The 25,312-nt window shown below is 46.7% G+C and overlaps 1 protein-coding gene across 2 annotated transcripts in view; it reads right to left on the reverse strand.

Annotated features, from left to right (window-relative positions):
• Positions 1-25,312, reverse strand: part of LOC134958522 (netrin-4-like) — an 89,078-nt gene extending 63,766 nt beyond the window's left edge. Inside the window, exons 1-3 of one of the 2 annotated variants that reach the window (XM_063941187.1) lie at positions 24,593-25,312; positions 12,494-13,032; positions 4,482-4,748 (exon numbers count right to left, since the gene is read on the reverse strand). In XM_063941187.1, the coding sequence (XP_063797257.1) occupies positions 4,482-4,748; positions 12,494-13,032; positions 24,593-24,653 (867 nt within the window). In that variant the 5' untranslated portion in view covers positions 24,654-25,312. The remainder of the gene's footprint in view (positions 1-4,481; positions 4,749-12,493; positions 13,033-24,592) is intronic. The other variant, XM_063941186.1, reaches the window with a different exon arrangement.

Here is a 25,312-nt window from a genome sequence, read left to right on the forward strand (position 1 = left end):
CACCCAGAAACGCCTACTTCATGTCAATCACTCTGCGGCCAGCAGTGCGACTGAAAAGCTTCGCTAGACCCTGTGTGAAACTACATCGTTCATTGTAATAGTACGACACGCGTGCGCATTGCGCCGCATGCGCAGAAGTGCCGTTTTTTTGCCTCATCGCTGCACAGCGAACGAATGCAGCTAGCGAACAACTCGGAATGACCACCATAATCTGATTCAGAAAGACCACAATATAACTTCCTTCTATTTGTCCTTATATACTGACAACGGTGATACACACTGACTAGTTCCCCGATCCCCCCCTCCTCCAACCTTTTCTCACCTTTTTCAATTTCTCCAACCTCGCTCGGCTTCATAGTCTGCCCTATGTACTTTTGTAGATAGGGTGATCATTTTATGGGGGGTGGGATATAATTGTGGGCGAAGGGTGCAAAGTGCACCCTTCACCTGGCTGATTTGCACCCCCATCTGCTCAAAAGTATTCGCTATCCTATGTGGGTAGCGAACACTTTTGAGCAAGATCCCGCTGCCATAAAGTTTACAGCAGCGGGTGACGTGCGGATTTGGCTGGGCGAGATAATCCCACATTTGCAATAACTTCCTGTGCATTCAGTCTACACTCCAAACTGATTGGACTATCATACTTAATTTGTCCATATACTTTTCATATATTTATATATACTTGTTTGACCATATACACTGCTCAAAAAAATAAAGGGAACACTAAAATAACACATCCTAGATCTGAATGAATGACATATTCTTATTAAATATTTTGTTCTTTACATAGTTCAATGTGCCGACAACAAAATCACACAACAATTATCAATGGAAATCAAATTTATTAACCCATGGAGGTCTGGATTTGGAGTCACACTCAAAAGTAAAGTGGAAAAATACACTACAGGCTGATACAACTTTGATATAATGTCCTTAAAACAAGTCAAAATGAGGTTCAGTAGTGTGTGTGGCCTCCACATGCCTGTATGACCTCCCTACAACGCCTGGGCATGCTCCTGATGAGGTGGCGGATGGTCTCCTGAGGGATCTCCTCCCAGACCTGGACTAAAGCATCCGCCAACCCCTGGACAGTCTGTGGTGCAACGTGGCGTTGGTGGATGGAGCGAGACATGATGTCCCAGATGTGCTCAATTGGATTCAGGTCTGGGGAACGGGCAGGCCAGACCATAGCATCAATGCCTTCGTCTTGCAGGAACTGCTGACACACTCCAGCCACATGAGGTCTAGCATTGTCTTGCATTAGGAGGAACCCAGGGCCAACCGCACCAGCATATGGTCTCACAAGGGGTCTGAGGATCTCATCTCGGTACCTAATGGCAGTCAGGCTACCTCTGGCGAGCACATGGAGGGGTGTGCGGCCCCCCCAAAGAAATGCCACCCCACACCATTACTGACCCACTGCCAAACCAGTCATGCTGGAGGATGTTGCAGGCAGCAGAACGTTCTCCTTGGCGTCTCCAGACTCTGTCACGTCTGTCACATGTGCTCAGTGAGAACCTGCTTTCATCTGTGAAGAGCACAGGGTGCCAGTGGCGAATTTGCCAATCTTGGTGTTCTCTGGCAAATGCCAAACATCCTGCACGGTGTTGGGCTGTAAGCACAACCCCCACCTGTGGACGTCGGGCCCTCATACCACCCTCATGGGGTCTGTTTCTGATCGTTTGAGTAGACACATGCACATTTGTGGCTTGCTGGAGGTCAGTTTGCAGGGCTCTGGCAGTGCTCCTCCTGTTCCTCCTTGCACAAAGGCGGAGGTAGCGGTCCTACTGCTGAGTTGTTGCCCTCTTACGGCCTCCTCCGCATCTTCTGATGTACTGGCCTATCTCCTGGTAGTGCCTCCCAGTGGCGCACCCAGGGGGGGTTTTCGAGCACCCAGAAACCCCCCTCCGCCCAAAAAAATTTAATTTTTTTTTTTTTTTCCTGCATGAGTATTGTTACTGGCTGTCTAGCATCCTCTGCAGCCTGCTCTCTTCCTGGTGGCACTTGTAAGTGCTTAATAAAAGTTTACTATATTTTAATTATAGTACATATATATCCATGTGCAATATGTGTGTGTATATATATATATATAGGTGTATATCCGGTATATATATGTGTAGATATATATATATATATACACACACAGACACACTAGTTTTACGGACCCAGCATATACTGGGTCACCTCAGTCCCAACCCACGTGCTTGGCTCCACCCAGTTCTGGAAACCCCCCCATGCAAATCCTGCGTTTGCCACTGCCTCCATGCTCTGGACACTACGCTGACAGACACAGCAAACCTTCTTGCCACAGCTCGCATTGATGTGCCATCCTGGATGAGCTGCACTACCTGAGCCACTTGTGTGGGTTGTAGACTCCGTCTCATGCTACCACTAGAATGAAAGCACCGCCAGCTTTCAAAAGTGACCAAAACATCAGCCAGAAAGCATAGGAGCTGAGAAGTGGTCTGTGGTCACCACCTGCAGAACAACTCCTTTATCGGGGGTGTCTTGCTAATTGCCTATAATTCCCACCTGTTGTCTATTCCATTTGCACAACAGCATGTGAAATTGATTGTCAATCAGTGTTGCTTCCTAAGCACAACCCCCACCTGTGGACGTCGGGCCCTCATACCACCCTCATGGGGTCTGTTTCTGATCGTTTGAGTAGACACATGCACATTTGTGGCTTGCTGGAGGTCATTTTGCAGGGCTCTGGCAGTGCTCCTCCTGTTCCTCCTTGCACAAAGGCGGAGGTAGCGGTCCTGCTGCTGGGTTGTTGCCCTCCTACGGCCTCCTCCACATCTCCTGATGTACTGGCCTATCTCCTGGTAGTGCCTCCCAGTGGCGCACCCAGGGGGGGTTTCCGAGCACCCAGAAACCCCCCTCCACCCAAAAAATTATTATTATTATTTTTTTTTTGCTGCATGAGTATTGTTACTGGCTGTCTAGCGTCCTCTGCAGCCTGCTCTCTTCCTGGTGGCACTTGTAAGTGCTTAATAAAAGTTTACTTTATTTTAATTATAGTACATATATATCAATGTGCAATATGTGTGTATATATATATAGGTGTATCTCCGGTATATATATGTGTAGATATATATATATATATACACACAGACACACTAGTTTTACGGACCCAGCATATACTGGGTCACCTCAGTCCCAACCCACGTGCTTGGCTCCACCCAGTTCTGGAAACCCCCCCATGCAAATCCTGCGTTTGCCACTGCCTCCATGCTCTGGACACTACGCTGACAGACACAGCAAACCTTCTTGCCACAGCTCGCATTGATGTGCCATCCTGGATGAGCTGCACTACCTGAGCCACTTGTGTGGGTTGTAGACTCCGTCTCATGCTACCACTAGAGTGAAAGCACCGCCAGCTTTCAAAAGTGACCAAAACATCAGCCAGAAAGCATAGGAGCTGAGAAGTGGTCTGTGGTCACCACCTGCAGAACAACTCCTTTATTGGGGGTGTCTTGCTAAATGCCTATAATTCCCACCTGTTGTCTATTCCATTTGCACAACAGCATGTGAAATTGATTGTCATTCAGTGTTGCTTCCTAAGTGGACAGTTTGATTTCACAGAAGTGTGATTGACTTGGAGTTACATTGTGTTGTTTAAGTGTTCCCTTTAGTTTTTTGAGCAGTGTATTATCCTGTGCTATGTCTTCTCCCTAATTGTTTACTGGTTTTGTATCCGTGTATCGCGAAATGACAAAAAACTCTTAATAAACAGATAAAAATAGAAAAAAGAATGAATATAAACTCTTTATAGACTTGTATTAAAGATGTTTCGGTGGAGAAAATTCCAACAGTTCCACCAAAAAGGGACTATTCTGTGTCTTTGATATGGAGAACGTTGCATCCTGTTCTATGTCTACAGCCTACATAATAACTGCAACACTCCCTGCTGGTAACGCCGGTCACCCTTGTACGGAGCGCGGTGTGGAATGACCCTAGGGCTCCGGTCATAGACAAGTGAACAGTTTGCTGGTGGAGAGCTGCCAGTTGGGAGTTATGCGATGGGTGGGGGGAGCCCAGCCACCCCCGTCTCTGCGGAGGTCAGGTCGCGCCAGCATCCCCCAGGCCTCATGCTCACGAGTGGGACGCTAGGCGGGCAGTGACAGCACTGGGCTCAGCTGGCTGGAATATCACTAAGACAATAGCAATAGCCATTAGCTGCAAGCGAACTCCTATAACAAAAGAATACGTTTCACTCCTAGTTATACTGCTGTCATTCCGCGCCCTTACATAATGATGTCATGCCTGTAACGTCACAGTGATATTGTTACTTTGGGGAATATGTACTAAACCCTTGAGAGAGATAAAGTGGAGAGAGATAAAGTACCAGCCAATCAGCTCCTGACATTTTCAAACACATGGCAGTGAGGAGCTGATTGACTGGTACTTTCTCTCTCTGCACTTTATCTCTCTCAAGGGCTAATTAGTACATCTCTCCCATTGCTCCGTGCACTCACAGCGATTTCCGGTCCACGCACGTTCCCGGCCTCCTCGCACTCCTCCGCGTGCCCGTTGCAGAAGCAGCTCCCGCGCACGATCAGGTCATATATGGCGTAATGAGCGAATCTCTGCGGCTTCTGGTGTGACCCGGCCGCAGCCTGGCACGGACAGTCCTGTCTCTTCAGCAGAACCAGTCTCAGATTGGTGATTTTTAGCCGATCTTGTGCCAGGAGACTGTAGGGATCCTGGATCCTGTTAGCTGGAGTTAGGGCTCTAAATATCACCTGAATGAAGGGAAACAAACACAGTTATTGTTACTGTAATTCTGTAGACGAGCCCAGCAGATACGTAGATCAATGAGAGTTACAGTAAGTGTTAGACTGACAGCCGTGTGTCACATGACATTTTGTAGGGAGCTGCGATCCCTATAGAAAGTGCCCCTGTGTGACCCGCACTAAAGGAATCCCTGAGATTGGTTTCACCATAATAATATCTACTGAACCCCGTGCCACCTTTAGGCTGGTGATGTCAATCCTCTAGTACCCCTCTGGTCCTCCCTGGTAAACACCTCTCACTCCCCACCTTCGTGTCTCCTATGCTGCTGCCCAACCCTGCCCCCACCTAATGCTACTCCACCTGCACGTTCCTTATAGGGGAGATGTACTAATCCTTTGACAATGATAAAGTGGACGCAGATAAAGTACCAGCCAATCAGCTCCTGACATTTTTAAAACACAGCCGGTAACATGGCAGTTGGGAGCTGGTTGGCTGCTACTTTATCTCTCTCCGCGGCTTAGTAAATAGACCCCAAAGTACCAGCCAATCAGCTCCAAACTGCCATGCTACAGGTTGTGTTTGAAAAATGACAGGAGCTGACTGACTGGTACTTTATCTATCTCCAAGGCTTAGTACATCTGCCCCATAGCCCTATGTCCTCTCCGGGTCCCACCGACTCCTATTGTCTCAGACCTGTCCTGGTCCTAGACTGTAAGCTCACGTTATCGATGTCCTCTCTGCCCTCTGTCTCACTCCTGCGATGCATTCGTTAACCCCGTCTGTACTTGCTCCGTTTGTATGTGTGATCTCGATCAGTAGTGGATCTTGCTATGGGCACACGGTACTTTTGCCTGGGGCGCCGCCTTACGGAGGGCGCCGCCACCGTGGCAAGATCCGCTACTGGTGGTGGTGGCGACGCCCCCCCCCCCCTCCTCCTCCGGTGCCGGCACTGCTGTGCGGTGCGCAATGAAGTCATCGTGCACCGTACTGCATTGTGGGCGTGGCACTTAGACACTAGGGGTCATGATTAACCTCTAGTGTCTATGCGGTTCTATGGGAGAGACTTCATGACGTCTCTCCCATAGATCAGAGGAGCGGCGCCAGCGGCCAGAGACGGAGGCCAGCAGCGGTCAGGAATCAGGAGCGGGGATGGTAAGTATTCCTTTTTTTTTTTTTTTAAGCGGCACAAACGGGGCAATACTACTGGGGACACAAACGGGGGCAATACTACTTGGGGCACAAATGGGGGCAATACTACTGGGGGCACAAACGGGGGCAATACTACTGGGGGCACATTGACCACACCCCTTTATGAAGCCACGCCCCTATTTTCGCCCGGGGCGCCACAAGGGCTAGAACCGGCCCTGATCTCGATGCTGTATGACTTGATAAATTTTGTGCTGCTTTACAGTTAACAACAATGACGTCCTGATGGCAAATGAGGAGATACAGGGCCTAAGTCAGACCTGATCACAGCAGCAAAATCTTTCTCTAACCGGCAAAACCATGGCCCTCATTCCGAGTTAATCGCTCGCTGCAGTTTTTCGCAGCGCAGCGATCAGGTGAAAAACAGCATTTATGTGCATGCACATAGTACGCCGCGCGCATGCGCTAAGTACTTTCACACAAAAGTTTGCAGTTTTACAGAAGCTCGAGTGTTCGTAGTATGATTGACAGGAAGTGGGTGTTTCTGGGCGGCAACTCAGCGTTTTCAAGGAGTGTGCTAAAAAAGGCAGGCGTGCCAGGAAAAAACGCAGGAGTGGCTGGAGAAACGGGGGAGTGGCTGGCCGAACGCAGGGCGTGTTTGTGACGTCAAACCAGGAACTAAACAGACTGCAGTCATCGCAAGATAGGAGTAGGTCTGGAGCTGCTCAGAAACGGCATGACATTTTTCCTGTGCAGTTCTGCTAACCTTTCGTTCGCACTTCTGCTAAGCTAAGATACACTCCCAGAGGGCGGCGGCTTAGCGTTTGCACTGCTGCTAAAAGCAGCTAGCGAGCGATCAGCTCAGAATGAGGGCCCATGTGCACTACAGGTGGGGCAGATGTAACATGTGCAGAGAGAGTAAGATTTGGGTGGGTTATTTTGTTTCTGTGCAGAGTAAATACTGGCTGCTTTATTCTTACACTGAAATTTACAGTAGATTTCAGTTTGAACACCCCCCACCCAAATCTAACTCTCTCTGCACATGTTACATCTGCCCCACCTGCAGTGCACATGGTTTTGCCCATTTGCCACATGGATGCTCATCTTTACCCGTGACGGTCTGTCTTTTGTATATGAACGTGATCTGACCACGTGCTTGAATAAATATGAAGGTCTTGTTTTTCAGAAGAACCTATCTGATGTGCAGCCCCTTACGGGGAATCACAGCAGAATACGCTAAGTATAGACCCCAGATAAGCGTCTCATACAGAATGAATGTTTCTACCTATATTTGATAACTTTCATAGAATTGACTATCATGTTACTGTTTAAAGACACAGTTCTTGCTTTGTAGCAATTTCTAGGCAGGGGAGACGGAAAGCAACAGTGCAGGTTCCGTGCATGTGCTGTAAGTATCACGTGAGCCAGAAACGATTGGGGTTTATCTCATTTCACCCCACCACGACCCCCCTCCACCTGTGTGCCAGACACATACCAGTCATAGCCATGTATTACTGGCAGAGCAGATGCACTGCCCAACTTACTCATCAGAAGTTTCAGCTCCAATTTAGTTTAACAAAATAGAGAACAACAGATGTAAAGAATCGGGAGACGCCAAACAAGCTGGACCCTCCATAGTGACTCACTGCTTTTCCTGGAGAAAACATCTCTTCCCAGTCCATGATTCACTGATATGAGATTTCCTTAGTGCGGCGTGGCTGTCTCTCACTGTTCTGCACGTGTTACCGTGTCTCTGTGTCTGCCCTGTTATACTGTATATCTCTGCACAATGGGGGTCATTCCGAGTTGATCGCTAGGTGCCGTTGTTCGCAGCGCAGCGATCAGGCTAAAAATCGGCATTTCTGCGCATGCGTATGCACCGCAATGCGCAGGCACGTCGTATAGGTACAATGAGCATCGTGGGTTTGCACAGAGTCTAATGAACATTCCTGTCGCACGGCCGAACGCAGGAAGATTGACATGAAGGGGGCGTTTCTGGGTGACAACTGACCGTTTTCAGGGAGTGTTTGGCAAAACACAGGCGTGGCTGAAAAAACGCAGGTGTGTCTGGGCGGGTGTGTGACGTCAAAAGCCGTCCCTCCGTCGTTAGAATCAACGCACACGAAGAGTAACTACAGGGCTGGTCTTGTTTTGCACAAAATGATTTTGCAGGCGTTCTGCTGCACAGGCGTTCAGACTTCTGCAAAGCGAAAAATACACTCCCCGGTGGGCGGCGGCAATGCGTGTGCACGGCTGCTAAAAACTGCTAGCGAGCGATCAACTCGGAATGACCCCCAATGGCAGAACCCCCCCTTAGCCCTGCAGTATTGTTATCCATATAGACGCTAAAGGACACTGGTGCAAGTACAGACCCCCGGGGCGCTCCCCTGATTACTTCTCTCTTCTGCATGCCCTGTATATACTGCCACTGTCATCTAACCTCAGCCAGTGTTGCAGACACTCAACCACCCTAGGATCCATTACTATGCTGAGGTCCCATCAGCCCCGCGGGGTCTGGGAAAAGCCCTAGCACGGGGCTGCAGCATCTGGGAGAGGAGGGGATGCTGATTTTATGTCCCTCACCCCGCCCCTCTGTGCCCCCCCTTGTCTACACTGTGTTTATGGACTGTTTATGGGTTATGTCCATATGGAGTAAAGTGTTACTATGGTGTAGTGCAGTAGTATAGAGTAGTGTAATGTAATGTAGTCTAGTAGTATAATGTACTGTAGTAGTATAGTATAGTTTAGTGTATTGTAGTAGTATAGAGTAGTGTAGTGTAATGTAGTCTAGTAGTATAGTGTACTGTATAGTTTAGTGTAGTGTAGTAGTAGAGTAGTGTAATGTAGTCTAGTAGTATAATGTACTGTAGTAGTATAGTTTAGTGTAGTGTAGTAGTATAGAGTAGTGTAGTGTAATGTAGTCTAGTAGTATAGTGTACTGTAGTAGTATAGTTTAGTGTAGTGTAGTAGTATAGAGTAGTGTAATGTAGTCTAGTAGTATAATGTACTGTAGTAGTATAGTTTAGTGTAGTAGTATAGAGTAGTGTAGTGTAATGTAGTCTAGTAGTATAGTGTACTGTATAGTTTAGTGTAGTATAGAGTAGTGTAGTATAATGTACTGTAGTAGTATAGTTTAGTGTAGTAGTATAGAGTAGTGTAGTGTAATGTAGTCTAGTGGTATAATGTACTGTAGTAGTATAGTTTAGTGTAGTGTAGTAGTATAGAGTAGTGTAGTGTAATGTAGTCTAGTAGTATAGTGTACTGTAGTAGTATAGTTTAGTGTAGTGTAGTAGTATAGAGTAGTGTAATGTAGTCTAGTAGTATAATGTACTGTAGTACTATAGTTTAGTGTAGTGTAGTAGTATAGAGTAGTGTAGTGTAATGTAGTCTAGTGGTATAGTGTACTGTATAGTTTAGTGTAGTAGTATAGAGTAGTGTAGTGTAATGTAGTCTAGTAGTATAATGTACTGTAGTAGTATAGTTTAGTGTAGTGTAGTAGTATAGAGTAGTGTAATGTAGTCTAGTAGTATAGTGTACTGTAGTAGTATAGTTTAGTGTAGTGTAGTAGTATAGAGTAGTGTAGTATAATGTACTGTAGTAGTATAGTTTAGTGTAGTGTAGTAGTATAGAGTAGTGTAGTGTAATGTAGTCTAGTGGTATAATGTACTGTAGTAGTATAGTTTAGTGTAGTGTAGTAGTATAGAGTAGTGTAGTGTAATGTAGTCTAGTATTATAATGTACTGTAGTAGTATAGTTTAGTGTAGTGTAGTAGTATAGAGTAGTGTAGTGTAATGTAGTCTAGTAGTATAGTGTACTGTAGTAGTATAGTTTAGTGTAGTGTAGTAGTATAGAGTAGTGTAATGTAGTCTAGTAGTATAATGTACTGTAGTAGTATAGTTTAGTGTAGTAGTATAGAGTAGTGTAGTGTAATGTAGTCTAGTAGTATAGTGTACTGTATAGTTTAGTGTAGTGTAGTAGTATAGAGTAGTGTAGTATAATGTACTGTAGTAGTATAGTTTAGTGTAGTGTAGTAGTATAGAGTAGTGTAGTGTAATGTAGTCTAGTGGTATAATGTACTGTAGTAGTATAGTTTAGTGTAGTGTAGTAGTATAGAGTAGTGTAGTGTAATGTAGTCTAGTAGTATAGTGTACTGTAGTAGTATAGTTTAGTGTAGTGTAGTAGTATAGAGTAGTGTAATGTAGTCTAGTAGTATAATGTACTGTAGTACTATAGTTTAGTGTAGTGTAGTAGTATAGAGTAGTGTAGTGTAATGTAGTCTAGTGGTATAGTGTACTGTATAGTTTAGTGTAGTAGTATAGAGTAGTGTAGTGTAATGTAGTCTAGTAGTATAATGTACTGTAGTAGTATAGTTTAGTGTAGTGTAGTAGTATAGAGTAGTGTAATGTAGTCTAGTAGTATAGTGTACTGTAGTAGTATAGTTTAGTGTAGTGTAGTAGTATAGAGTAGTGTAGTGTAATGTAGTATAGTGTACTGTAGTAGTATAGTTTAGTGTAGTGTAGTAGTATAGAGTAGTATAGAGTAGTGTAATGTAGTCTAGTAGTATAATGTACTGTAGTACTATAGTTTAGTGTAGTGTAGTAGTATAGAGTAGTGTAGTGTAATGTAGTCTAGTGGTATAGTGTACTGTATAGTTTAGTGTAGTAGTATAGAGTAGTGTAGTGTAATGTAGTCTAGTAGTATAATGTACTGTAGTAGTATAGTTTAGTGTAGTGTAGTAGTATAGAGTAGTGTAGTGTAATGTAGTCTAGTGGTATAGTGTACTGTATAGTTTAGTGTAGTAGTATAGAGTAGTGTAGTGTAATGTAGTCTAGTGGTATAGTGTACTGTATAGTTTAGTGTAGTAGTATAGAGTAGTGTAGTGTAATGTAGTCTAGTAGTATAATGTACTGTAGTAGTATAGTTTAGTGTAGTGTAGTAGTATAGAGTAGTGTAATGTAGTCTAGTAGTATAGTGTACTGTAGTAGTATAGTTTAGTGTAGTGTAGTAGTATAGAGTAGTGTAGTGTAATGTAGTATAGTGTACTGTAGTAGTATAGTTTAGTGTAGTGTAGTAGTATAGAGTAGTGTAATGTAGTCTAGTAGTATAATGTACTGTAGTACTATAGTTTAGTGTAGTGTAGTAGTATAGAGTAGTGTAGTGTAATGTAGTCTAGTGGTATAGTGTACTGTATAGTTTAGTGTAGTAGTATAGAGTAGTGTAGTGTAATGTAGTCTAGTAGTATAATGTACTGTAGTAGTATAGTTTAGTGTAGTGTAGTAGTATAGAGTAGTGTAATGTAGTCTAGTAGTATAGTGTACTGTAGTAGTATAGTTTAGTGTAGTGTAGTAGTATAGAGTAGTGTAATGTAGTCTAGTAGTATAGTGTACTGTAGTAGTATAGTTTAGTGTAGTGTAGTAGTATAGAGTAGTGTAGTGTAATGTAGTATAGTGTACTGTAGTAGTATAGTTTAGTGTAGTGTAGTAGTATAGAGTAGTGTACTAGTATAGTGAAAATACCCTTTATAAGATGGAAATAACGTTATTTGTCTTGGGAATTATACACCCTTACTACTGTAAACATTAAAATGAAACAAAGAATTTCACAACCACATATAACTGAGCGCATTTTATTAAGGCTACAAACCCAGATGTATTCCTGTATGTTGCTTGTATGAGATGAACCGGGTATCCGTAGGTCACATGCCTCCTGGTGAAAGTGTTCAGTAATGTAACGCGTGCTAGTGATGGTAGTGATAGTGTGACATCACTACTCACCAGCACTTGGAGGGAGTGTGGTGGTGGGGATGGGGTCTAAGACTACAACAGGGCTTAGTTTTGCCCCCTCCTGTGGCCACACCTTCCCCGCAGGATGTCTTGGCAGCCCTGGACATAACTAGGCTGCCAGGGAGGCATCAGAAGACAGCGATCCATTGATGCTCCCCCCATTAGGTTAGAGCGGCTAACACCAGTTAAAGACAAGTATACTTTACTATAACACTGACACATCCCTGACAAATATGACTAATACCCCTTTCACATCGCACAAATAACCCGGTACCGACACGGCATATTGCCGTGTCGAACCGGGTCAGTGTGCGATGTGAAAGCACACTGGGCGATTTAGCGGGTCGCCTGACCCGGTAAATCAACCCGGTAAAAAAGAAGGGTTTTACCCGGGTTGATTACCGGGTCAGGTGTGGTGTGAATGAGAGCCGTGTCGATGCGACACGGTTCCCATTCACAAGATAGGGAGAGGCGGCGCTGGAGATGAGCTCATCTCCCGACGCCGCCTCCACCCCCGCCCCTGCTGCTGCTGCGGCCTCCGTTGTCATGGCAACCGACCCGGTATATTGCCGGGTCGGGAAGCCTGCAACGGAGCGCAAATGCCGGATCCCACCCGGTAAGTACACGTTTGTCTTACCGGGTAGGACCCGGCATTTGCGGTGTGAATGCAGCATAACAAACATGGCAGTTAGGAGCTGATTGGGTGGTATTGTATCGCTCTCTCTACTTTATCACTGTCAGAGGCTAAGTACATCTCCCTCAAAGCTTTTACCCAGGAGATTATAAATAGTTCCATTCCACCACTTACGTCAGCGGTTCCTTACCTCTCCTCTTGTACACGGCCGGGCGTCGGAGTACCTGGATGTGCACAATGACCCTTCTTCAAACAGATCATCCTTGAGGCTAAATGTGGCCGTGCAGTTTGTGGCAAAATATTTATAAGGGCTCCAGGTATTGCCCCGGTCCACGGACCTCTCCAGCACCATTGCCGCAGGCCGCGGTGACTTGAAGACCATGATGACGTGCGTCAAGTAAAATTCTGTCTCAAAATCCAACCGTATCTCCTCCCGGAGGACGCCCTGCGCCGACTGCCACCAAGTACCTGGGCTGGAGAAGACGTCATCCGTCATGTGAGAGGGGAGATGGGAATTCTCTGGCTGGCTGACGCTACATTTTGTACAGTGCGGCTGACTGCACGAGTGAGGTGCCCGCTGGTATCGGTCATCGGGATAAAAGCAGTAGAATTCGCTGACATTCTGCCCACAAGTGGTGAAGGTGACCGGAGTTCGGCCAGTGGCAAGATTGCCGATTGGCGGGTTGCAGGAACGACCATCGCATCTGGGATGCTGGTACTTGGCGGCATCTGCAGTAAATGGAGGGGGAGGGCGGAGGTACAGACAAGCTTGTTAGCATATTAAACAGAGATTTATAATGATTTATTACAGTCTCCTTCCACTATATAACTCTTAGTCCATGGCTTCCTGCTGCCTCCATTCCCCACCTCACATCATGTCACTGCCCCTGTCACATGCAGCCCTGTCCTCACTGACACATCACTCATCTCCTGATATACTCTGTGCTGCTGGGGACCCTGCTCCTCCCACTATATAACTCTCAGTCTGTGGCTTCCTGCTGCCTCCATTCCCCTCCTCACATCATGTCACTGCCCCTGTCACATGCAGCCCTGTCCTCACTGACACATCACTCATCTCCTGATATACTCTGTGCTGCTGGGGACCCTGCTCCTCCCACTATATAACTCTCAGTCTGTGGCTTCCTGCTGCCTCCATTCCCCTCCTCACATCATGTCACTGCCCCTGTCAGATGCAGCCCTGTCCTCACTGACACATCACTCATCTCCTGATATACTCTGTGCTGCTGGAGACCCTGCTCCACCCTTTATATAACTCTCAGTATGTGGCTTCCTGCTGCCTCCATTCCCCTCCTCACATCATGTCACTGCCCCTGTCACATGCAGCCCTGTCCTTAACTGACACATCACTCATCTCCTGATATACTCTGTGCTGCTGGGGACCCTGCTCCTCTCACTATATAACTCTCAGTCTGTGGCTTCCTGCTGCCTCCATTCCCCTCCTCACATCATGTCACTGCCCCTGTCACATGCAGCCCTGTCCTCACTAACACATCACTCATCTCCTGATATACTCTGTGCTGCCGGGGACACTGCTCCTCCCACTATATACCTCCCACTATATAACTTTCAGTCTGTGGCTTCCTGCCTCCTCCATTCCCCTCCTCACATCATGTCACTGCCCCTGTCACATACAGCCCTGTCCTCTATTCCCCTCCTCACATCATGTCACTGCCCCTGTCACATGCAGCCCTGTCCTCACTGACACATCACTAATCTCCTGATATACTCTGTGCTGCTGGGGACCCTGCTCCTCCCACTATATAACTTTCAGTCTGTGGCTTCCTGCTGCCTCTATTCCCCTCCTCACATCAGGTCACTGCCCTGTCACATGCAGCCCTGTCCTCACTGACACATCACTCATCTCCTGATATACTCTGTGCTGCTGGGCACCCTGCTCCTCCACTATATAACTCTCAGTCTGTGACTTCCTGCTGCCTCCATTCCTCTCCTCACATCATGTCACTGCCCCTGTCACATGCAGCCCTGTCCTCACTGACACATCACTCATCTCCTGATATACTCTGTGCTGCTGGGGACCCTGCTCCTCCCACTATATATCTCTCAGTCTGTGGCTTCCTGCTGCCTCCATTCCCCTCCTCACATCATGTTACTGCCACTGTTACATGCAGCCCTGTCCTCACTGACACATCACTCATCTCCTGATATACTCTGTGCTGCTGGGGACCCTGCTCCTCCCACTATATAACTTTCAGTCTGTGGCTTCCTGCTGCCTCCATTCCCCTCCTCACATCAGGTCACTGCCCTGTCACATGCAGCCCTGTCCTCACTGACACATCACTCATCTCCTGATATACTCTGTGCTGCTGGACACCCTGCTCCTCCACTATATAACTCTCAGTCTGTGACTTCCTGCTGCCTCCATTCCTCTCCTCACATCATGTCACTGCCCCTGTCACATGCAGCCCTGTCCTCACTGACACATCACTCATCTCCTGATATACTCTGTGCTGCTGGGGACCCTGCTCCTCCCACTATATAACTCTCAGTCTGTGGCTTCCTGCTGCCTCCATTCCCCTCCTCACATCATGTCACTACCCCTGTCACATGCAGCCCTGTCCTCACTGACACATCACTCATCTCCTGATATACTCTGTGCTGCTGGGGCTCCTCCCACTATATAACTCTCAGTCTGTGGCTTCCTGCTGCCTCCATTCCCCTCCTCACATCATGTCACATGCAGCCCTGTCCTCACTGACACATCACTCATCTCCTGATATACTCTGTGCTGCTGGGGACCCTGCTCCTCCCACTATATAACTCTCAGTCTGTGGCTTCCTGCCTCCTCCATTCCCCTCCTCACATCATGTCACTTCCCCTGTCACATGCAGCCCTGTCCTCACTGACACATCACTCATCTCCTGATATACTCTGTGCTGCTGGGGACACTGCTCCTCCCACTATATAACTCTCAGTCTGTGGCTTCCTGCCTCCTCCATTCCTCTCCTCACATCCTGTCCTCTCCTACACTATCACGTCATAATAGGTCACTGGATCTGGTCAACAGAGCTTACAATCTACAGTAATCAATATAAGAGATTGTAAAATGGCTTTTTGATGACAGTGCTATGCCCTGGCTGGTTCAGCCCAGAGTCACGGGTCACCATGCCAGCTTGTGCTGTGCGCTTGGCACAGAGGGATAGGGGGCAGACGGCTGACATACAGCGACAGATCTTCAATAATTAATAAAGTGCTGATGACAGGGAAATCAGCCTTATCTCTTTGGGAGCTGTTGTTGCATACACTGATCCCCTGACAGCAGCAGCTGAGACCGCCAGCATCCTGTCTCATAACTCCGGGGATCAGCCAGGGAACCCGCCTGCTGCATTAACCTCATCCTACCCAAGTGACACACTAGCAACTCTGTAACCACAAATCTATGGAACACCTACTTACACACAGAGTACAGTAACAGCATCACTGTGACGCTAGAATGTGCTCCTATTCCTATCATCTTGCAAAACGCTCAGATTCTGGGCCGGTACATTTCCGCCAGTTACACCGGATGATGGTGGTCATTCCGAGTTGATCGCTAGCTGCTGTCGTTCGCTGTGCAGCGATCAGGCAAAAAAATGGCACTTCTGCGCATGCGTATGCGGCGCAATGCACATGCGCGTCGTACTATTACAACGAACGATGTAGTTTCACACAAGGTCTAGCGAAGCTTTTCAGTCGCACTGCTGACCGCAGAGTGACTGACATGAAGAGGGCTTTTCTGGGTGTCAACTGACCGTTTTCAGGGAGTGTTCGAATAAACGCAGGCGTGCCAGGAAAAATGCAGGCGTGGCTGGGCGAACGCAGGGTGTGTTCGTGACGTCAAAGCAGGAACTGAACAGTCTGAAGTGATCGCAAGCGCTGAGTAGGTCTGAAGCTTCTCTGAAACTGCACAAAATAATTTTGTAGCCGCTCTGCGATCCTTTCGTTCGCACTTCTGCTAAGCTAAAATACACTCCCAGTGGGCGGCGGCATAGCATTTGCACGGCTGCTAAAAACTGCTAGCGAGCGAACAACTCGGAATGACCACCGATGTCTCTGTCCACCTTGTAGCACTACAACACCCATCGTGTCGGGTTTATTGAATGTGATAATTTATCTTTCAGCATCATAAATAATTATCATAGATCAGAATTACATCTTACATGCAAAGTGAATGTGATTGTATTGTGCAGTTAGTCACTGCTCAAAAGCAGGGACTTTACCAGGAATAAATCTTTAAACACTTGGAACTATCCCTGGTAATTAGGAACGGTAGGTAAAGTTTGGCTGACAATGTTAATGGTCACAGAACGCAGGCATGGTAAATTGGGAAGGAGGCAAGACTGGATGGATTAGGGCGGAGTTTGTGTGACTGGGGGATTGGCTTACACATCAGGGAGGGGCTTATTCTGTGCACCGCTCCAAGACTAGACACAATATTGGGGGTCATTCCGAGTTGTTCGCTCGCTAGCTGCTTTTAGCAGCATTGCACACGCTAGGCCGCCGCCCTCTGGGAGTGTATCTTAGCTTAGCAGAATTGCGAACGAAAGATTAGCAGAATTGCGAATAGAAAATTCTTAGCAGTTTCTGAGTAGCTCGAGACTTACTCCTACACTGCGATCAGCTCAGGCCGTTTCGTTCCTGGTTTGACGTCACAAACACGCCCTGCATTCGGCCAGCCAATCCCCCGTTTCTCCAGACACTCCCGCGTTTTATCCTGGCATGCCTGCGTTTTTCCGCACACTCCCAGAAAACGGTCAGTTTCCGCCCAGAAACACCCACTTCCTGTCAATCACACTCCGATCACTTGAACGATGAAAATTCTTCGTTCGGACGTGAGTAAATCTACTAAGTTTTGTGCTAAAATACTTAGCGCATGCGCACTGCGTACCATGCGCATGCGCATTTTCGCCTTAATTGCTCCGTTGCAAAAATCGGCAACGAGCGAACAACTCGGAATGACCCCCATAGATACAGAGTGGGTTTAGATTTATAATAATACATTATCATGTGCTCATTAAGAACTCCATGAGATTTGCAAAGTATGTAATGTTTGAGACCCCGATCCCTATTTTATTTGTAGTTATTAGCAAGATGTCCTTAGAACTGCGCAAATTTTGGGTTTATAATTATACAAACTTAGTAGCACTGTGGACTATTGCACCCACTGCAGACTATTGCACCCCCTGTCTATTACTATGGGAGTCATTCCAAGTTGATCATTCGCTAGCTACTTTTTGCAGTGCTGCGATCAGATAGTCGCCGCCTATAGGGGAGTGTATTTTCACTTTGTAAGTGTGCGAATGCTTGTGCAGCCGAGCGGTTCCAAAAAGTTTTGTGCAGTTTCTGAGTTGGCCAGAACTTACTCAGCCGCTGCGATCACTTCAGCCTGTCCGGGGCCGGAATTGACGTCAGACACCCGCCCTGCAAACGCCTGGACACGCCTGCGTTTTTCCAACCACTCACAGAAAACGGTCAGTTGACACCCACAAACGCCTTCTTCCTGTCAATCTACTTGCGAACGCCCGTGCGAATGGATTCTTCGTTAAATCCATCGCTCAGCAACGATCCGCTTTGTACGCATGCACAGTTTTCACCTAATCGCGCCGCAGCGGAAAAATCTAGCATACGATCAGGTCGGAATGACCCCCAATATTCACTGTGTATCCTAATGGAAATGTAAAGTGGAAATGAGTGAGCTATGAGTGTGTCAGTGGATGAGAAATCATTACAAGCAGATGCAGGCTGGCGGATTTTAGTTTAAACGGGTTGAGTTCATGGTGACGATGGATAATGGGGGTCATTCCGAGTTGATCACCCGCTAACAGTTTTTAGCAGCCGTACAAACGCTATGCCGCCGCCCACTGGGAGTGTATTTTAGCTTAGCAGAAGTGCGAACGGTTGTATCGCAGAGCGCCTGCAAAAAAATGTTGTGTAGTTTCAGAGTAGCTCAAAACATACTCAGCGCTTGCGATCACTTCAGACTATTCAGTTCCGAATTTGACGTCACACACCCGCCCAGCGCTCGTCTAGCTACGCCTGCGTTTTCCCTGGCACGCCTGCATTTTTCCGAACACTCCCTGAAAACGGTCAGTTGCCACCAAGAAACGCCCACTTCATGTCAATCACTCTGCAGCAACCAGTGCGACTGAAATGCGTTGCTAGACCCTGTGCAAAACAGCATCGTTCGTTGTGCCCGTACGTCGCGCATGCGCATTGCGCAGCATACGCATGCGTAGAACTGCCGTTTTTTAGCCTGATCGCTGCGCTGCAAACAAATGCAGCTAGCGATCAACTTGGAATGACCACCAGTGTTATTCTTCTGCACTGAGAAGGGCTGTGAGATGGTCTTTCACCGAAAAATGGCAGTGTGCACAAAATAACATGATCATTTTCAGATTAACTAAAGTTGTTATGGACGGACTAACTAGACTATAAAGTTGAACATGGTAATAAAGTCATTTTTGCATTCAAATTAAGTAGGATAGAAAATAAGAATTGCTAATTATATACAGTAAGAGAACCTACATTGTACAGTTGGTCACAAATGGGCACGCATGAAAGGAACCAGCTGTAGGGCGCGCACCGGTCAGGGGGCTGGGAGCGGCCAGTGAGAACGCAGGCTTTCCACATATATTAAAATGCAGGATGGATGAGTCAAGTGATAACATGAATTTTTATATGGAACAGAGAATTGAAAACATGCAACATCTGTCCCTGCACCCTGCCTGGGAAGTGGGAGGAGATGTACCGGGATATGGGAACCTGGACTTTGTTTTTATTTAATCACAATAGTTTGCTGTGTGTCAGTTCAGGAACATCGGATTATGGTAGTCATTCCGAGTTGTTCGCTCGGTAATTTTCTTCGCATCGCAGCGATTGTCCGCTTAATGCGCATGCGCAATGTTCGCACTGCGACTGCGCCAAGTAAATTTGCTATGCAGTTAGGAATATTACTCACGGTTTTTTCATCGTTCTGTTGATCGTAATGTGATTGACAGGAAGTGGGTGTTTCTGGGCGGAAACAGGCCGTTTTAGGGGCGTGTGGGAAAAAACGCTACCGTTTCTGGGAAAAACGCGGGAGTGGCTGGAGAAACGGAGGAGTGTCTGGGCGAACGCTGGGTGTGTTTGTGACGTCAAACCAGGAACGACAAGCACTGAACTGATCGCACTGGCAGAGTAAGTCTCGAGCTACTCAGAAACTGCACAGAGATGTCTTATCGAAATATTGCGAATCTTTCGTTCGCAATTTTAAGATGCTAAGATTCACTCCCAGTAGGCGGCGGCTTAGCGTGAGTAAATCTGCTAAAAACAGCTTGCGAGCGAACAACTCGGAATGAGGGCCTATGTTGGGCTTCCCTGTTTCCATACAGATGTGCAGTGCGGATGCATAACTGTACCACATGTCCTGCCCGGCCGGGACAGCTGCTGCCTGGAGTGTCCAGAGATAAGGATCGCATACATCTTATTCTACGGTAAAGGATTGATGGAAACATCAGCAAAACTCTATGTGTAAAAATCCCCCAAAAATGTGATTGTAAGTCAGAAAGAATATGGCCATTATGCAATACCTGCGAGGTGCAAGCCCGGGCTAGTATCTAGTGAGACAGTCTGTAGATTGAAAGCGGCAAGCATTAAAAAGGCAAAACCAACTTGAAAATAAGCAGGCAACCTGCGGCTGGCAGGGCATGCTGAGACTTGTAGTTCCACATCAGCTGTTACTAAGGCTAAGACTGATGTAGTAGAAAGTGATAAAAAGACTGAAAATTGCTTCTGTCAGTCTATGGAAACTGTTACCTGGGGTATGAAAAGCCTACAGGAGATTGCAGCGGTGGGGGCCCACGCTTAAGGGGTGTGGCCAGCCATCAGCGGGGGTGTTTCCAGCCACTACAGAGGGACTTGGCCACCCATTAGTGAGGACATGCAAAGAACAGGGCCCCTATATAAAGGAGGGGGCAGGGGTGTGCCAGGACCACCCACACTGGTTGGCAGTAATCTTGGTGTAGTTTCCACGGAAATCAACCAAGCACCCAAGTTCATCCATGATCTTGCTTCACCAAATGACTGACCCCTAAGGAGGGGGTCGCGCCCTCAGGCAGTGTGAAATTAGGATGGCCACACCTAAGTTGGGACATTTGGGAGGAATGAGGCTGTGGTAGAATTGTTACTGAAACCTGATTGATAATCTGCAATCCTGTAATGGTGACTTAATGGTGTTTTATCTCTCTGGATGTCTCGGTTTCACAGTAACAGTGGCTTCCTCCACGTGGCACAGGCAATGTCTCCCACATATCTGGTAGAGCGATTATTCCAAATACTTCATGAAACTTCTTTGTTCTAGTCAGCTACTTACGCCTTGAGCCACGGCCGGACTCGCCATCTGGCAAATGCCACAAAGACCGATGGCTTGATGGCAGTCTGGAGGCCTGGTTGAGCAGCTCCTTCTCCTGGCACTTAGCCGGGCCAGCATGCTTAGACATGATGTACCGCGAGGCCACTCCCCATGACATGTAGCCACGCCCAATTTCTCAGTTTGCCAGGGCCTAGTTTTAGCCCCCATTCGTCCCTGCCTTAAGCCAATGTGCTTCACCAGTCTGTTCAATACCCCGTGTATGCTGCAATGTCATCATCTCACCCAAACTTGGCCAAGATCATATTCATTGCCAACACACACAAACACACGCCGCCACTGAGTGATGTCATTAGGTCCTACAGTAGTATACCGACAGGTTGTATAGAACACAGGTTCTCAAACTCGGTCCTCAGGACCCCACACGCTGCATGTTTGGCAGGTCTCCTCACAGAATTACAAGTGACATAATTAGCTCCACCTGTGGACCTTTTAAAATGTGTCAGTGAGTAATTAATACACCTGTGCACCTGCTGGGTTACCTGCAAAACATGCACTGTGTGGGGTCCTGAGGACCGAGTTTGAGAACCACTGGTCTAGAATATTGATTTAACCAGCAGAACGGCCTCTTGCACTTTTCCTAATTAGAAGTTTATGTAATCCATTAGTTGAAAAAAAAAAAAGAGGCATCATCACAGCAGATGGAAGGCGTTTGGGTCGCGTCGCTTTGTTACGGCTGCCAGATGGCTTTCACCGTACTTTGATAATGAATCACTTTTCCTGACATAGCCAATTAAAATGGAAGACAATCCATCATTGTCATCCAAACATCTGTGATGCTGACAACATTTATCAGTCACCAATTCTTCCTCATCAGAATAATATCTTGGAAACCGGCATTAAAGAGCTGACGGCAGTATTTAAGATCAGGCACAGATTTTTCACAAATCAGTGATAAGAATGCTGCAGTGATACCCCAGCGATGCTGACCACAGCGGTAACCGCTCCAACGGGCCAGTGTCTGTACAGTGAGCAATAGCTGGCAGTCATCCTTTGGAAGGAAGCGCCCATCGCACTTCCGACACTTTCCTACTCTCCCAGATTCTCCAGGAGGCTCACAAGCGTCAGCCGTCCGGGAAGATTACCCAGAGACCGTTTAGTGCCCTTAGCGAGAGACAACGCTGCCCCCGTATGTACGCACACATTTGGTGTTGGCAATAATAGTCACCACTGTTGGTGGCACATGTGGCATGACCTTACCTACGGCTCAGCTAATATACAGCACTATACTACTTCCAACCACAATTTTTGATTTGACATTTAATACAAAATTTCCCAGATTGAAAAAAAGATGTCACAACATTAAGGGGCACTTTACCAAAGGAGGGGTCCGGCATGCAAGCCCCCTTCCCCTCATGTTGGCACATGCACCACGTAGGCTGCAGCACTGTGTATGCACATATCTCTGGGAAAAGGACGCCGCTGACGTTCTCCCAGTGATTGATGCAATGTCGGCGGAAAGGTTAATAGAGTTTATGGGTCCAGGGTGGGTAGTGAGCCCCTCCCCCCTCCCCATTGACTCGGGGTTCCAAGCATTACTTAGGGTTGGCCATCGATGGTTTTATGGAGGTGGTGAGTGGTTTCACCACCGGTGGGAAGCCACCAATGGTAAAGCATCTGGTGTTGCCTGTGACTGTCATGGAAGAACACGCTATTAGAGTTGGCCACTGACCATCGGTGGTTAGCTTCACCATCGAAGGGAGGCCACTGATGGTGAATATCTGTGGCAAAGCCCCAGTGGTCGCTGTAGGCCTTGGTCTGCCCATGCGTGGGCGCCACCAGTACATCTGCTCATTTACACCATCAGTTGACAACCCTACATCCTACCACCTGAGTTTCTCACTGTAGAACATCCAAGAACAATTGGTGCATGGGAAAATGTTGCTGTATCCCATAGCAACTGATCACACATTTACTGTCTCTTTCTTTTGTAATGTCCCTTTAAATTTTAAAACCAATGAGATTTCGTAGCTATATCCCCTTTCTCACTCCCCATTATTGTGGGCACTTTGTGGTCTATTTATAATTGGTGGCAGTGGGGCCCTAAAAAGTATTGGGGTCTTTGTACTAAGCCTTAGCGAGAGATAAAGTACCAACCAATCAGCTCCTATCATTTGTCAAACACAGCCTGTAACATGGCAGGTAGGAGCGGATTGGCTGGTACGTTATCTCCGTCCACTTTATCACTCTCTTATTCCTTATCTTACGCCGCGCAGAGAAATCGCAATAACCGTATGGGGAGGAGCCTGGGGGAGGGGCCAGAAGATCTCTCCCTAGCGGTAACGCCTCCATAGGGATAAAGTGGGTAGCTCCAGCTCTTCCGAGTTTGGTAAATGACTGTATCCCACTGATAACAATGGGATTAATGAAAGCAATGGCTCTGAATACCCCCTTTTATGCATGTGACATTAGATGGTGCAACTGCAAGGCGCACTGTACTCTGATACTTTATCCATATGTCTGGTGTGTCTGCTTTCTGTAACAGATAATCTATACATCTCTGTAGTATTGATTGCGAGTCATTTTCCGGGATTTTACGTCCATAGCAGAGGAAAACGCATCAGGGAGAGAAATACGATATCACCGGATCTATCTATGGAAAGTCACACACACTGGGATAGTGCATCACTAACACCCCATAAGTGGATGGCTGCCCATCACACAGACTGTACCGTATGGCTGCAGAATACCCTGACAGGTAGTGCTGCTTCTGTAAACGTACATCTAGAAGATTGCTAGCTCTTCTGCCCAATAGCAAGTGCTGAGAACTATCACTGGCACTAGGGAAAAGTGTGGCTTAGTAGCTGCTCTGGAACTAGAAGTCTCAGCATGCTTGTATGCCAGAGGCTGGGACTTCTTGTGTTAATGTAAAATCTATCTGTGTAAAATCTATACATCTATGTACTATCTATTAATCATATCTATCATCTATATTATCTATTATCTTTCGATCTATAATATTGTTATCTGTATATCAATCATCTCATATCTAGCTAAAATCTAATATCTATTAATCATATCTATCTAATATATATTATCTATTATCTATCAATCATTCATCTCATATATATCTAATATCTATACATCTATCTCTTATCTGTTTGTTTGTTTGTTTGTTTGTTTGTTTATCTATCTATCTCTCTATACATCCATCCATCTAATATCTATCAATCATATATATTTATATAATAATATATAGTAATCTATGTAATAATCTAATAACTATACATCTATCTAATATCTATTAATCTAATAGCTATACTATCTATCAATCATCTGATATCTATTTATCTGTCTATCTATACATCTATCTATGTATCTAAAATCTATACATTATTCTATCTATCTAATATCTAGACATCCATCTAATCCTATATAATAAAAGGCTAACGCTGCTCCTCACCTCTATGGGGGACATTCAAGTGTTTTGTGTGCCGGCGGCCGCTAACATTACTATCATATTGTTCTGTCATTTTGAAGGGCAGGTAACTAGTATCTAATATCTATACATCCATCTGATATCTATATATCCCTCCCATATCTACCATCAATTTATCCACCTCGGATCTGTCTCCTATCCATCGATCTGTTCACCAGCACTGAATCAGATCTCTGCAACATAGGTGTGATTGGTCCATGTCACCGTCTGTATACAGACCATACAGCGACAGGCACCAATACATACAATAAAGACAATACAATACACATATACCAGACACAGAAGCATGTAACTGCTGATGGGGCACCATCCACCCCCTCCAGTATCACACCTGGCAAGCTCTGACAGCCGCCGGTGAGCCCTGATGCTGAGGGTCCCCTGATGTGACCCTAAAGTGGCTGCAGCAGGGCTGAGCGCGCACTTACCTGAGTGCACTGAGACAATCCATTTCAGGAACACAATCACTGTTACTGCCTTGTTCTGCATGGCAGGAACTGAGTCCCAGCTGATGGGAGGATGACAGGTGATGCTGTGGAGCTCTCAGTCCTGCATAGTCTTCTCCCAGGTCAATGATGGCTGGAACCCTGCTGACCTGGAGCAGTCCTCAGTCACACATCTTCAGGTCCTGGCACAGGCAGATCACATCCTTGGGCTGGGGTTGGAGTGACTGCTGCCTTTCTTCCTGTCCTCCTGCAGGTGTATAATTATATCCTATATCTCCACATACCTATAGTACCTACAATGATCCCCCCAGCTCTGATCTCAGCCTGCACTCCACCCCTCCTGTGCCAGGCAATGTGCAGAGAGAAGGGAAACTACACTGATAGCAGGTCAGCAGGAGCATGCCTATGTCATCTCTCTCCCATCGCACAGCACAATGCCAGCTACTGGACACTGATCATTCTGTACACTGGAGGTTCCCCTGTTAAGCTGTTGTAGAGAGTATATGGGGCTGCCTGTGATGCTGCCTCGTCCCCTTCCCTGCCTCGTCCCCTTCCTGCTCTCCGTGGGCAGGTGCAGTCCCCAGGTGATGCTCACTGGTCCCCCTGCCACTTTCTCCTAGAGATGCCCGGTCCTCTCACTGCTGCAGGCGAGCAGGGCTGTCACTTTCAGGACGATCTCCGAGCTGTTGTCTCTTTAAATTA

The sequence above is a fragment of the Pseudophryne corroboree genome, chromosome 9 (genome assembly GCF_028390025.1).
Source record: "Pseudophryne corroboree isolate aPseCor3 chromosome 9, aPseCor3.hap2, whole genome shotgun sequence".
Lineage (NCBI taxonomy): Eukaryota > Metazoa > Chordata > Amphibia > Anura > Myobatrachidae > Pseudophryne > Pseudophryne corroboree.